This window comes from Cimex lectularius, unplaced genomic scaffold (assembly GCF_000648675.2).
Source record: "Cimex lectularius strain Harlan isolate CLEC.00 unplaced genomic scaffold, Clec_2.1 scaffold238, whole genome shotgun sequence".
Classification (NCBI taxonomy): Eukaryota; Metazoa; Arthropoda; class Insecta; order Hemiptera; family Cimicidae; genus Cimex; species Cimex lectularius.
Window position 1 is genome coordinate 386,615 of NW_019392823.1, and position 15,510 is coordinate 402,124.

The 15,510-nt window shown below is 33.3% G+C and overlaps 3 protein-coding genes across 3 annotated transcripts; 2 read left to right on the top strand and 1 right to left on the bottom strand.

Annotated features, from left to right (window-relative positions):
- Positions 1–1,319: 1,319 nt before the first annotated feature.
- Positions 1,320–3,679, top strand: LOC106665785 (periostin). Its single transcript, XM_024228449.1, has 6 exons — positions 1,320–1,540; positions 1,602–1,820; positions 1,899–2,105; positions 2,176–2,463; positions 2,546–2,749; positions 2,811–3,679. The coding sequence occupies exons 1-6, from the start codon at positions 1,381–1,383 to the stop codon at positions 3,110–3,112; spliced, it is 1,380 nt and encodes a 459-aa protein (XP_024084217.1). The 5' UTR covers positions 1,320–1,380; the 3' UTR covers positions 3,113–3,679.
- Positions 3,680–5,382: 1,703 nt separating this feature from the next.
- LOC106665881 (PITH domain-containing protein GA19395) lies at positions 5,383–8,450 on the bottom strand. The gene is made up of 5 exons (XM_014392686.2): positions 8,113–8,450; positions 6,216–6,259; positions 5,841–5,918; positions 5,668–5,772; positions 5,383–5,610 (listed from the first exon to the last, which is right to left on the bottom strand). Exons 1-5 carry the CDS (start codon positions 8,311–8,313, stop codon positions 5,400–5,402), a joined length of 639 nt encoding a protein of 212 aa, XP_014248172.1. The 5' UTR covers positions 8,314–8,450; the 3' UTR covers positions 5,383–5,399.
- Positions 8,451–10,493: 2,043 nt separating this feature from the next.
- LOC106665883 (retinol dehydrogenase 11-like) lies at positions 10,494–14,174 on the top strand. The gene is made up of 4 exons (XM_014392688.2): positions 10,494–10,994; positions 13,099–13,334; positions 13,597–13,891; positions 13,963–14,174. The coding sequence occupies exons 1-4, from the start codon at positions 10,728–10,730 to the stop codon at positions 14,116–14,118; spliced, it is 954 nt and encodes a 317-aa protein (XP_014248174.1). The 5' UTR covers positions 10,494–10,727; the 3' UTR covers positions 14,119–14,174.
- Positions 14,175–15,510: the final 1,336 nt, after the last annotated feature.

Below are 15,510 nucleotides of genomic sequence, written 5' to 3' on the forward strand. Positions count from 1 at the left end.
TGTTTTTCTAATAAAGTACTTTTTCATTCATTCATTCATTCATTCATTAGTCAAATCAATAGATTTGAAATAATAAATCTTTAGATTTCTTTGTATCATTATTACATTACTTAACATAGCCCTCTAAATTCTCGTAATGTTTCTAGCTCTAATGAAATCTAGGGTTACTCATGTCTTCTTATGTACATGTAGATGTAGATATAGTTTCGGGGTATAGTATACTGCGCCCTTTAAGAGCTATTGTAGCCCCTGTGCTCTGCCTAAAGTGCATCGATGAGTCCTATTTCATCAAGAAACTTGATTAATAGGCCCAGTTTCAATGGTTGATGTTCTTCTATGTCACATTATACATCCCAAGACATTTCCTCCTGCGGGCTAGTGTAACTCCACAGTTTGTTAGTAAATGTGTTGGTGCCTCTTCTGCCTCTTTGCAGAATCTGCATGTGCCATCTTGGATTATTCCAATTTTCTTTAAGTGTCCATTTAACTTGCAGTGTCCTGTTAGGAATCCTATGCCACAGAAGGGTTCAGGTCCTGTCAGTGGTGTAGCAGCTCCTTGCCTTGCAAGGATGTCCGCTTTCTCGTGGCCTTGGGACCCAGCAGAGGCTGACTTTATTCTGCGTACCTAGTATGTTTAATTTGGTTTTGCAGTTCAGCACCATCCTTGAACTAATTATATTTGAGCTTAGTGCTTTGATGGCTGCTTGGCTATCTGACATGATAGCTATATTCTTGTTTTTGTACTTTACTTAGGTTGAGTTGGGTACATCTTTCGATTGCATGAATCTCAGCTTGGAAGATACTGGTGTTTTCCCATGGGTTCTGAGTATTTGGTTCCAAGTCCTGTACCTTCTTGTGTTCTAGATCCATCAAGGATGGTGCCATTCTTGAAAGAGTTGCTTCCCTCTCTTTCCCATTCTTTTTTGGTACCTAGGTTTATTCGGAAGTTTTGGTTAAATTCAAACATCCTGTTCATGTCGTCTCTTGGATTCATATGTACATCCAAAACTAAAAGTAGAGTTAAGTATAAATTGTAGTAAATTGGTAGAAAAGCGATATTATTGCTCTCCAAATTTTTATTTTTGTCCAATTGTACAATTTTTAGATCAAATTTTGTCCTATATTTTTCTGGAGTTCTGTTGGATGATGAACATGCAACTTGGTATTTCATTTGTTACATCAAATTGATTTGAAACAACCACGCTACAGTGTTTTATTACATTTATTATTCTCTGCACTAAAAAATATTATTATTGAACTATATTTTGTGAAATGTGTTCGGATTATTTTTTTTTGTTTCATTAATTATTAAATCAAAAGTAATTTTGTATTTTTACAGATAAACAATTTACAATTTTGGCCCCACGGAACAACGCTTCGATGCAGATCCCGACTGAAAGGCTAAAATCCCATCCAGATTCCGTTAAAAAACTCTTGTTGGACCATGTTGTCCTCGGGCAGAGGCTGGACTTGGGGATCGGTGCTGATCTCAGTTTCACAACGCTCGGCGGGAGGACAGTAAACATCAAGTCTAAGCCAGGTAAAATGATGAAAAACTCTTAATGTTAAAAGTCCACAGATTTGAATTATTTATTTTATAGGTGGCTTGGTGGCAAACGGCGCAAAGGTTCAACAAGACAGAATTGACGTTATGAATGGTCGATTGATTATCCTCGATAATTATCTATTTCCTGAAGACATTTCCGGAGATCACAGCTTCCTTCAGGACATGACTGAAGTTTTGTCTTTTCTCCAGGGAGGAGTAAGGGTATTCCAACATCTCTTGGCAAGATCAAATGTCACTAAATTACTGGAAAAAGGTAGTTAAATTTTCTTATGTAAACAATTGAGTGACACACGAGTAAAATATTATATTTATATATACTTTTTTAAATCAGATGAGTCATATACTGTTTTGGTACCAACGGATCGAGCTTTCCAAAGATGGCATCCAATTGACTGGGGTTTCTATCCTTTCTCAGTGCCTGAGTTTACAGAAAGAGTACTTTCAAATCATTTTATTAAAGGAAACATTAAGCAAGAAACTCTTCCAAATAAATATAAAGTTAAAACACTTGGAGGAGAAGAAATTGAATTTGTCAAAGGTGGTAAACAATATTTTCTTTTTATTTTTTCGCTCATTGATATTATCATCTAAGTAAAGTTCTGTTTTAGCTGATGGCAGGATTAGTTCAAATGGTGTCGAATTGGTAAAAGGAGATACTCCTGTGACAAAAGGGAATATTATGTTTGTGACTGAAGTGCTCTTCGTTGACGATGCTGTTGTAGGCAAATTGCACGAAGAACACCGAGACAAAGAAACTCCACCACTTCTCGCTTTCCCTTGGTTTGGTTCTCAATTTTTGAGTCATACATTTTTATCGATCGAGTCAATGAAAGGTTTCTCTCATATAACAAGGTTTTTGAATGTTGCTGATCTTGTTCCTTATATCCCTGGAGCCGGTATGTATAGAATGTACAATTCTGTCATTTTTATCTTAGAGAAATTACTTTCTGTTAATAATTATTTTTTGAAATTTTCCAGGATACACATTTTTTGTTCCGACAGATGAAGCATTCAAAAAACTTGGCCTTGAAAATGCACCTGATAATTTACTGTCGAACAAAGAAGGATTACAAGTTTTATTGAGCCATTTTGTGAAAGGAAGACTGTATGATAGAGATATTGTAGATAATACTACTCTTACATCTTTGTCCAATCGAACTCTTCACATAACTAGGCGTAAAGGTAGACGTTTATTTTGGATACAATTTTTCTTTGTTTAGAAATATTAATTGGTTTGATTTAGGTACAAATGGTACAGTTGAAGGAGCCAACATAATCGAAAAAGAAGTTTTTGTCTACAACCTCGGCACCATGTTTTACATCGATAATGTCATTTTTGGAGAAGAAATTCCAAAGCCACCTCCCAAACCGACAACGACCACCGAAGCCCCTGAAATCACGACCATGGAAGGGGAACAAACGACAAAAGACACAGAACTGACAGTCGAGTCAGGTACATATCCAGACATACTCTTTGTCGATTTAACCACAACAGTTAGCACAACCTTAGAATCCAACGAACCAACAACAGGTCTTCCTGCTTAACCTTTCGGAGAATCAAAGGAAGAATCCTAAGATTAAAAGATGATTAAATTTCAGCATGGTTAAGCTACAAAAATAATTATATCAACTTGGATTTTATATCATAAGTCCAATATTAGACTCAGTTTTTTAATTGTTAAATGTAAAACATAGCTTTTTTGTGGTTTCAAATTGTTGTGCTATTATTCACAATTCCATTATTATGTAATTGAAATTTTAGAATGTCATAAAACCTGTTAATAGAATCCAAAATCAAACATATGTGTATATATATAATATAGAGTATTAATTATTTCTAATGAAGATGATTCATTATTTTGTAAATAGGTACAAAAATGTGTTAAGTTATTACTATCTAAAAAGTGTAAAAAAAATTTTAAAATAAAAATTTAATTAAAAAATATGACCTCGGAGTCATTTTTATCAATATATTTGTGATAAATTACTATAGATGTTGTTAATTTGTTTTTATACATTGATTATGATTGTTCCCACCAAAAGAAAAAGTGTATTAGTTTGTGAGTGAATGTATGCAGGACTTATTTTTTAAATATAACAATACAAACTTAGTGTTTTCTTGTGTTGTATTTGACCAAATTCCTATAAAAAGGTTGCTTACGTCAAAATAGGAAATATAAACTCTTCTCTATATCAGTATCGTAATATCATCAATTATGTCAGATTTTAAATAATTTATTAGTGTTTTAAAACCTTGAAACTATTTGGTCAGAAGACAAAGATGAACCCTTTTAAGGGGAGCAAGGCAATATGAGCTATTGATTATCCTTAACTAAAATTGCAAACTTACTACTTTCGCTAGAAGAACCAAGCTAACACATAGAAGTGAGATTTTTTTAAATAAAATTCTTTTATTAATTATTTACATTTATTATAACAAATAATTCAATTTTTATGAATAGAGGATATCGATTGGATTCACAATTATTGATTCTTTTCTTCTAAGGTCCAGTTTGATTTTTTATATTAATAAGATTCAATGTTTCAAAAATAGTCACCTATCTTAGAATGTTATAGGGAAAATATTTTGTCTATGTATATTATTCAATATCACATTGGGAGAAAATAGATGTATATTTTAGTCATACAATGGCTTGGTGATAGGAAAATTAGTTTATTTAAATTATCGTAGTTGATTACACGTCTTTTTTTTTCTCTCTTCCTGAAAGAATTTCATTAAATTAGGGGTATCCAAGAGATATGTGGTTTTTATAAAAGGTTAGTTTATTTCACCTTTTTCTTCTATGTTTCAGGTCTTTTTACCTGCCCATCATCAGGAAAACCGTAGCAGTCTCTCCTACCATCCCCATTTTTTTTTTTTTTTTAATTTAAGGAAGCTTTCAATTGTCTCTCCACAAAAGGACACTATAAGAACAAAGTGAAAATTAAAACAAATGTGTGTTTCTTAATGACTGGTTGTTTCATAATTTTTAAAATCGTGAAGAGTGATAAAGAATGAGGTACTTGGAAAAAACACTTTTTTTTTTCTTTTTTTTGTAAATTACAAAACATATAATAATTTACCCAGGCCTTGAAGATGCCCCAAATAAAGGTCGAAATGACGGCAAAAAAAATAAATAAATAAATAAATAAATTAAATAAAATAAAATAAAAAGGTATTTTTCTAAACTGCCTATTTCTCGACCGCTCCTCGCGATTCCAACAAATTATTAACAACAAAGTGAATAAAGAGAAGAGTGCGAGTTACAAGGGGAAAGATTTGATTTTTGCAAATCACACTCTTCTTTAGCTTGTTGGCTGAGACAGAGGCATTTTTATTTTTTTAAATGCCCTGTTGAGGAGAGACAATTTTCTTATATGGGGGAAGCTTTCTTATATGGGAAAAAGACCGATGGAATAGTAGGCGAGACTGCTAAGGTTTTCCTGATAACGGACATAAAAAAATAGCCTGAAACATAGAAGAAAAATGTGAAATACTAACTGTTTATAAAAACCATGTGACTCTTGGATACTCCTAATTTAAAGAAAATTATTTATAATATAAAACTTCAAAAATAGTTATTGGGAAACACAACATTCAAAATTTAAAAGACACTTTTATTTAAAAAAAAAATCATTGGATTTCTAAGAAAATTTACATGGTATTTAAAAATACAGAATTTGACACAAGTTACAAAACACAAATGCAAGATTACTCCACTTTAATCGTTATCACAAAACTCAACTCAAGTCAGTAATAAAAATAAGAGTAAAATTGTTCCTATCAGCTTTATTAGAAAAATGTTTCATTACTTAGAACTGAGGCCTGAGGTCATTGCACTTGTTTTGCCGCCATATTAAAAACATCCGTCTTGTGGTCTGCCACGTTCGGCTTGGCCTCATAGGAACAAATGGTAACACCGTGTCTGTGGGCCGGAGTGAATTCTCCCCTTAGCCCGATGTAATACAGCCTGGTAGTTAAGGCACCAAAATTTTGTGGGAAATAGACAGTCAAATGGTGTACCGTTGAAAACTTCACCGCCCTGAAATAGACACGGAGTGCAATAAAACATTGCCACTTATAAAAATAATTTTCTTACATCGTCGAATATTCCAACGTGCCATTTGCATCAGGATGGAGATCAAACTCTTGGTCCACGGGTACACTCGTATCGTCGAAAGTCATACGAGGTATATTTTTATACCTAAGATCAATCGTTACAAAAAATTGTCAAACAAAACGAATATAAATTTTGGTAATTTTAAACCATACAGCTTCATTTTTGAAGGGTGAGTCTGATCTTCACCACCTATCACAATTATGCCTTTCAGCTTGATGTTGCCAGTAAATCTATAATAAAATAACAATATAAACCAATTAGAAGCGTTTATTATATGATAAAATTTATGTTTTTGTTGGTCCTAGTTAACCAAAGTGATTATTTAAATTGATTTATAATTTTTACGCAGTGTGGTTGATGAAAAATTAGTGTTACGAGTGGGACTTGAACCCACCGGGAGATTGAAATCACGATAGTTGAAGGGGTTGAAATCACATAGAGCATGATGAATCTAGTTTTACATAAACTTTACACCTTTATGTAAAAATTATAAATCAATTTCAATTACAAAATGTTTTGTAACTTACGGTATATTTATGAGCAATTCTTCATCTGCATCACTCTCAACAAACTGAAATTAAATTAATTTATAATCATTTATTGTATGGTAAAAAAGAAAACTTTGGGGTGTGGGCAAAAATAGTCGACTAGCTTATACTATGAATAAGTAGAGCCTCGGTCATTGTCATGCCATTTTGTGGACATATTTATTTAATGGTTTCCCAATTATAATTAATAATTAATTAAATAAATTTATTATAAAAACAAGATGAAAGAAAAATTCAGAAACTGCAAAGACCTTCTTACTTGTACTTTCAAACAATCTACTTATCAAATTTGATCGTCAAATAACAGGTTCTTTGCCTAGATTTCACATAAATTTAAAAGTCTTCATAAAATAAGCATATATTTTGAGATGGTTTTTGAGGTCTTTAAGGTGATGAACCTGCATTTGGTCGGCCTATCATAGATTTTGTTCTGCCAGACATGTATCAGCCTTTTGCCATTGTTAGAGGTTGGCTGGTCTGTACCCTGAAATTGTTTTGTGACATACAAAAGGCCAGACCCATTACTGAAGATGGTGAGAAGCTGAAACTCATCTGCCAGACCAAATCAGGCAGATCAACATGATCAGAAATTATGGGTAAAAGTGTACAACTACTACATGTTGGTCTGTTTACTGCATGATGATAACCAATACCCAAAGAAGACTTTTAAGGCAAGATTGGAAGGAACCCATCTGCGAGGAAGACTACGTGTAATCTAGAAGTACAAAAGGCAATCTAGGAAAGATCTAGTAGAGGAGAAATCTTTTCCTGAAGAGGATCTATTCCTTGCTGTGTGTAGTAAAACCATTCTGTTTGGAGGCCCGAGTTTCAAAGGGTAGAGACGCCGTTTACGTACTTCTATATCAATTCACCAGGGATAGTAAAATTTCAAAGATATTTGATTAGTCAATGCTCCCGGGGTGGGGTCTCAGGGACCTCAGTGCTTTGAGGCACCCCCATCGCTTCTGTACATGACTTCTTTCTCCAGAAAAATTGTGTTGCTTTTGACTTTTCTCACGAAGCTATTTCTGATTTTTGTGTTGCGTTGTCTGAGGTGTTGGAGAGGCGGGGTGCAGCGGTAGCGTTCAGGGTGGTGGTGGGCTGGCTGCAGTGGGGCTTTTTGTGCTTTCTGGGTGATGTTTAGCCCCGAACGTAGGGAGACTTTTTCATATAGGTTTTGTGTCAATGGTTTTTATCTACATCTTCCAGGTGCCCTCGTTATAAAAATAGAGAAAAAAAAGGAACAAAGAGCATGACTGCCCATTCTGCTGAGTGGCCATGGTCTGTCGCTGTCTGGAGAACGTCGGCTTCTCTTGCGATTGCACAAGGCCAAAAAAATTTAAAAAATGCAACCTTTGACTCCAATTTTAATTTATAAAACAAGGATGGTTGGTTATCTTTCCTACAACTTAGTTTTGTCGGTCATAAATGAGGAGGAGGCATCAGACTCTGTTAGTATATCCCATGGTCATGAGTTCAATTCTCACCATCGCCTCTGGATGTTACTTTTCTGATGCATATAATGAAACTTGACATGGCACTCATTAACAGGAGGTATGGGTGGTATAGGGTCAACAATGAGTTTCTTCAATGGAAGAACAACGCTCACCGAGGGTTCAATTTGTACTCTTGTTGCGAGCTCCAAAAAATGGAGCCAGGAAAGGGTATGATCTGCTGTAAAGCTGCAGTGCTCAGAGGGAACTCATTCAGTATCTAGTAACCAGAATAAAAAAGGTCATAAATGGCGTTTACATTGTAAAACCGAGCTGTAAATAGAGAAGCCATGGTAAAAGATCCTGAGCATTCCTCGAGGAACATGGAAAGTTGACATAAGATGTACAAGATGATTTATATTATTCGAGTTAAGCAGATATACCAATTCTCTGTCGAGCCTCCTTTCCCAAGGCTTGAAGATGGTCTTTCCTGAGTCTTCGACAGCCTCGTTCAGGCACTGGAGGTTGTCAAGGTCTATTTTGGAGAAGAGGCTGTACTGGAGGCCCATCTCCGGCGTCTCGTCGTGGTCGTGGTCGCCGTCGCATCCGTGACCGTGCCCGTGACCATGACCGTGGCCGCTCATGATTAGACAAATTTCACACAAAAATACCCGCCTTGTGGGACCCAGCCGTCCAGTACACAAACACAAAAGTGAATCAGCGATAACAAAGAGATAACGCTGAACTGCCGGACGCAAGGAACCGACAGAGAGAGAGAGAGAGAGAGAAAGATCAGCAGTTTTAAAACGTCATTGCATTTCAAGTTTACGTCATTCTGACAAAACCCCAACACAGAAAGAAAAAGCATTTTATCGTTAGTTTCTTTTACTTTATTCAAATTTTAAACTTAAACATAAAATATCAAGTTACAAAAAACAATCATACTTACTTTGTTTTACAAATTATTGGAAAAGAATTTATGTTAGTTGATACATAAATCACTTAGTTATATCATTAATGACAAATAAATCAATTGAAATAACAGCATTATTTCAGTTATATCAATACGGTTTTTGTCTGGAAAATCAGCAGAGATGGCTAGTTAATAATAATTTCATTACTGGTGTCTTTTTGGATATTAAAAAAGCTTTTGAGTCAATTGACCACTCTTTTATTCCAAAAAAACTTTCTCAAATTGGAATCACTGATACACATCTCTTCAACTTTCTGAATCTTATCCAAAAACAGAACTGAAATTTCAAAAGTTTTAACCTCATATAGCTCAAATCTTTCAGGTGTATATTAGGGCACTATACTCGGCCCAATTGTCTTCTTAATATACATAAATAATCTTTTAAAATTTATTATAAAATGCCAAATTTTTTTATACAGGTGACACTTCACTGATTTTTACTGTATGTATTAGTTAGCACATCAATTTATTTTTTATTACATTACTTGTGTTCAACGTTAATTAAATTTAAGTTGCATTACTGTATTAAATGGACTATTTTTTAAAATGAATTTCACACAGTTTTATTTTTTTATATTGTTTTGAGTTCAAAAATACAATGAATACAACTTAATCTATGTACTAATACAAATTTACCAATGATTCTTCTGATCATTGTTACCATCTTTAGTGGTATTTACTTTCTTTTTCTGAAATAATTTTATCTTCTGCAAATAAATAGACATTTTTCCCCATTTGGAGCCATAAGATTTCAACTTTTTTCTACTGTACCAATCTCTGCTAATGGATTTACTAAACATTTTCGTTTTTTTATGAAATATTTTTTTATGAAAAAAGTTCTTGGAATCTTCATAGATCAAAAATGGTTTTTAAAAGTACTATAGCCTTTTACTAGCTATTGAGGGGCAGTTGCATATATAATCTAGTCATAATCAACATTGTTCTTCTGTTGATAGTCCCACTTTTTTAAAGTGGTAATTTACCGGAGCAGTTTTTAATTCCTTTTTGTTCACTTTAGTAAGATTTCTTCTTTCTACCATCAGTTTATTTTGTGAGTAATCTCCTTGGTTTGTACTCATAGTTTATGTTGTGTTCTTTAGTTATCCAAGATTCCAAGCTATATTCCTCAAAATTTGGCCCCATGAGTTCTCCCAAAGCTTGCTTTTAAGCAAGTAAATCTACTGCCTTGTTTTCTGAAATTCCCTCATATCCTGGGTCCTATATTTTAGGCTATTAGTAAAACTCAGTTTTTTAAGGCATTTAGGCAGTTCCAGAAAAATGTTGAGTTGATCTTGTTAGCTTGGAAAGTCTTTAGGACTGACTGTCCTAGGTACTACTACCATTGAGATGTTTATTATTTATTTAATGTGTACATATTTCTATGGCTAATAGTTCAGTTTAAAAGATGGTTGTGGGTGGGTGAAGGTCATGTGGTGTCCAAGTTAGTCTTCTTCTGCCGTCTGCACCTACCCGTACCATTTCCTATCTTTGAGCCACCACAGAAGAACTCCAGGTTAATTAAAAAAGTCATAATAAAAGTAATATTCTCAATTTTTTCCTATAGTAATAATAAGAGTAATAAGTAGTATAATCTGTCATACAAGATTGTTTGCAATGTACATAGTGCTATATTGTTTCAATTGAATAACTTAATTAGCTTTCTTGGCTTTTCCCAGATTCCTGATTATCTTATCTATTCTATCTTTATAAGTGAGGCAATTTTTAATTAGTTGTCATAAATATATTAAATTTGAGAATAAGTAGAAGTCCTTTATTTGAAGCTTTCTCTATTGGCCGTAAGAGTTATAAGGAAATGAAATTTAGGGTAAATATTTTTAAAGCTTCTATTTTCTGCTACTAATAATGAAGTAAACTCTACAGACTACAATACAGCAATACAGTTACAGTTTCACAACAAAGAACACAAAGGATCTGGTAGACTGGTATCTATGATAGTCTGAACTCTGAAACTTTGAACACGGTTTCCCTCGGTGACCAAAACTGAAAGTTGTAATGATAACTAATAGTGCAGAAATGGAAATTATTCTTTACTGTTTGATTTGACACGAGGAACATTACTGAGAAATGGGTCTGGCTCTGTGGTGCACGGGCGTTCCTTTGGTGCTCCTCCTTATCAGGAAGTACAGAGAGCATATCTGGGGCTACTGCAGGGACTGGAGGTCTCAAAAGAACAGGGTGTTCATCGTGACAGGGGCCTCATCAGGCCTGGGAAAAGAGACGGTGAAAGAGCTCGCTTCTAGAGGTGCCAGGGTGGTCATGGCATGCAGGGACATGGAGAAAGCCAAGGAAGTCATCCTGGATATAAGGTCCTCCATCCAAACTGGAGAATTGGTAATTATGATTGAACTGTTGTTTTTATTCTAGTCACTTTCTTATGTTCAACCGGCACAGGGTCACTTTCTGGCTCTGTCTCCACTCACTGGTTTTTGAGTTATTCAAACACATTTCGGCATTGTGCCATCTTCAGTGAGGAAAATTCAACATTTCACCAATCTTTTTTAAGAGTCTCAACTGATTTGACATTCATGCACAACGGAATTATTTTTAGAGTTGTATTGAAGGAATGTTTACTGTTTACATTTTTTCCCAATTTTATGGATTATCTTAATATTTACTAACATTATTGTTTTGATTAACAGATTAAAAGAAATTTTCTCTTCTGTGCGCTTGTTCCATTCATCCATAGTTTTACTCTTTATTTTCAATTTTCAGGGCTGGTTGAAAATTGTTTTTCAAAGAAACTGACCATATCAAAACAAACACAATGTGAAAATGAAAAATCGCAATGTTGATGCAGAATTTTTACTGAAAATTTTCAGCTTGTCAAAGTGAGAATTGAATGCATAAAGAAAAAACATAGTTTTTTTCACTTCTTCTTGTCATACAGATGGGCTTAACCTGTGTTGGGTTTCAAGCATAGAACCACTAGCATGGTCAAGTCGGACACCCTTACCATTCGGCCACTGTCGTTCCCCATTCAGTTCTTTTTTTAACCATATTTAGCTGTATACATCGTACATTTTTGTTTTGGCCTGGCAGATGTGTATTCCCAAAATTATTAAAAGCATATCTTGTCCTTGAACTCCTCATTTTTTGATTGGTTCCTTTTTAAAAATTTTCTTGAATAAATTGAGCTGTTCTACCTTTTTGTGCATTTTGGTATTTTTCCTACAATATTTAGCTCTGTACATCCTGGCTTAATCCAGACACATTTTGGATAGCAGAGAAGCCATTTTTTAGTTTGCAAAGTGTACTTTTTTTCCAGTTAAATTGAAATGTTATTCAAGTGATCCACTTTTCTTTGTTATTAGCCTCGTCCACTCTAAACTCAAGTACCGATTTCATTGCACTTGTACATTGTAAAATTTCCTCTTGAGGTCTATTAAGTCGTGGACCTGTAGTTTGATAGTTTTCAAACATTTTGGTCTGTCTACCTTTGATGGTTTAGCCTGACAGAAGTGTATCAGCAAAGTAATCAATAACAAACAAAGTAGGTCTGTGGGTGATGGACTGTCAAAAAGTAGTGATAGTTTCCAAACATTTTGTCTATTCTTTTCTGTTTTCGTTTATGAGACGTTTATCCCCAAGTGATAAAAAATGAATTAAAGTAAGTTTGCGTGGTGATAGGCCTATAGTTTGGTAGTGTCTGAAATTTTTTCTACCTATCCCTTCTGTTTTGGCCTGTCACACATGTTTCATCAAAATTAAAAACGAACAAAATTACGTCTGCAAGGTAATGGGCCTGTAGTTTGAGTTTCCGAGCCTGTCACATGTGTATTCCCAAAATGTTCAAAAATTATCAAAAGTAGGTTCCTTGAATATATTAAACTGTATCAACTTTTGAAGCATTGTATTTTATTTTTGGCTATGTGTTTCTGGGCTTACACCCACCCCCTCATCAGACCTGAACTCCATTTATGATTTTGGAGATGCATTTTTGCCAGGATATCAGGTGACGGTCCTGGAAAATCTAGATTACTCCTTTAACCAAAAATATTTTTCAATTTATTAAAGGAAGCTTAAAGTAGGTTTGCAGGGTGATGAACCTGTACTTAGTTTCAAAACATTTTGTGTCTATCCTTTCTGTTTTGGCCCATCAGATGTGTGTCGCCAAAATGATTAAAAAAAACTTATTGTACATTTATACATCCATTCCTTAATAACCCTTCATACTTGCCTCTGCATTATTGGGTAATTTGAATTTCTGCTAATCAGGATAGGGATCAGCCCCAATTAGTTCGGACTTGAACAAGCTCGAAAAAGCTCCCTATTTGTCCCATAAATAAATTTTAAAGCTTTCGTAATTATTTTATATGACTGTTGGAGCACATGGGAACCATGGGTACGTTATCATAAGATCGTATTAAAAACTTAGAACAAAAATGGAACTATGGTCATTTCACAAATTAAACCTAAATAAATATTAATGTTTCAGATCCCCATGGAGTTGGAACTTGGATCCAAAGACTCGATAATGAAGTTTGCAGATGAGGTCTTGAAGTCATTTCCCAAAGTGCACGTGCTTATAAACAACGCTGGACTAAGTGTACCACCAACATTGAATCGGAGGACAGTTGATGGCATTGAGATTAATTTTGGTGTAAACTATCTGGGTCACTACTTCTTAACAGAATTACTTCTGGAGAGATTAAAAGAATCAGCACCTAGCAGGTATAAATTATTACATGTTTTCATTTATGTTTAAAAAAACTATAAATGAATTTTATTTCTTTTTTAAAAAATTGAAGCAAAATATTAACTAAATGTTTTGAGGTAAAATTTGTTTAATTCTTAAAGTCTGAACTAGTTTAAATGTAATAGTTTAATAGAAAAATATTTAAAAGAACAGCTATGCATATTTACAGTTATATTTCATGTAAAATTTTATAATTTGTACTAAATTTTTAATTTGTTGTTTATGACATTGTTACAGAATAGTATTTGTTACTTCAAAACTTCTTGAAGGTGGAATGATCGATTTTGAAACTATAAAAGGAGATAAGAAATTCCCTGTCGGGAGGCGCAACCAGGCTTACAACAACTCAAAACTTGCACAAATGTATTATTGCCGTGAATTGTCGAAGAGGTTGGACAACAAAGGGGTTGAAGTGTATGGTGTATGCCCTGGTTTTTGCTACACAGACCTCTTCAGATATAGCAAGTTAAAATGGTTCCAATACCTACTATTTTTGCCAATAGCGTTTTTCTTTTTAAGAAGACCATGCAATGTAAGCTAACTTCATTTGGTATCATATAATTATTATTTTTATTTTATTTATTTATTATTATTTTTTTTTAGGGCTGTCAGACAATTCTTCATTGTGCACTCTCAGATGATGTACAAGGTTTCTCAGGGAATGTTTTCAGGGATTGTAAATTGGACAAAGTGAATTATATTTTTGAAGAAGAAACGGAAAACAAATTAGCTCAAATCAGTAAACAGTTGATGTTTTGAAAATTGTTGAAATATAAATTTTATCTTTTATGTAAAATAAAATATTATTTAATGTATTTTTCATGATATTCTATCCTCAAGATTGTCATTTTATGATAAAGAAGGTGATTATTTTAAGAGAGAATTCATTGTTTGGTTGACCCACTTTTATTTTAAAATTTATAAATCTTTATAGTACTCAGGATTCTTGGATGTACAATTTTGAAATTTTTAAAATTTCTAGGTTAGATTACTGACTTTTTTTTAAACTCACATATTTCCTCCCTCTTTGTAGTTATTACAACTTAATGTTATGCCAATCTTTTAGTCTGGTAGTTTGGCACTTTGTGCGTGTGCGCGCGCGTATGTGTGTTTTAAATGTTACAGTTTTTTTATCTAATTTTTTCCTGATTTCAAATTTTTTTGGTTATCTATGGTGGTGCTATTAAGTTTTGATTTTTTTGGCTAATGAATTGCCCTTAATATTATTTTTCCCTCTGGAAGTCAAAATGGTGACAAAGAAAGAAATTAATTAAGAACATAAAGAACTATCAAAAAGGATATCAAAAATACATAATAAAACCAGAATATGGGTTAAATCAACTTGTTTATTTGTGCATTTATTATTATAGATTGTAAATAGAACAGTAAGTAAACACCTTTGTAAGAGATCTGACTTGTTTATCTAATTATTAGAAATAATGAATAGAAAATTGTATAAAAACTCGTGTAATAGGTTTTTTTAAACTACATACAATAATATAATAAATTATTTATTTCATTTAGTTCAGATCTGTATAATTTCTGTTATATTTGTACCATTTTAATTTTTACTTTTCCAAATGTTTAATCACAGTAAGAATGAGTTAAAAATTTTAATTGATTACCGTCTGACTGGTGATTCCCCAAAACACTGAAAAGTAGATCTTGAAGCACTGGGATGAACAGAAAATTAAGGTCATTGTGCACACAATGTATTCAAGTGAATATTGAAATAAAAATAAATAAACATTAAAAGTGAAGTGTCATATAGAAGACTTAACGACCAACTATCCATTAGTGTCACACACTACGGAACAAATTGATGTATAATTTTTTTCCAAATTAAAAACATAAAACACCAAGGATGCCCTAATAATTTGGCCATTGCATTCCTCACAAGAAAAAAATAGAGTAAGAAAAATTCTAATACTGTAATAATAAAATATTATTTATAGGCTACTTGATGGAAAAAAGTTTTTTCTGCCTATTACAATAAAAGGTCTGTACATTTCATTCTTCGTACTGTTTACAAATTAGGAATAATATATATGTAGAACTCAGGGATTTAAGCTATACTACATCATTCCTAATTCATCAATGCATTTTAATAATCTGCCTAATTTTATTCATACGCTTATGTTGTATTTTTTT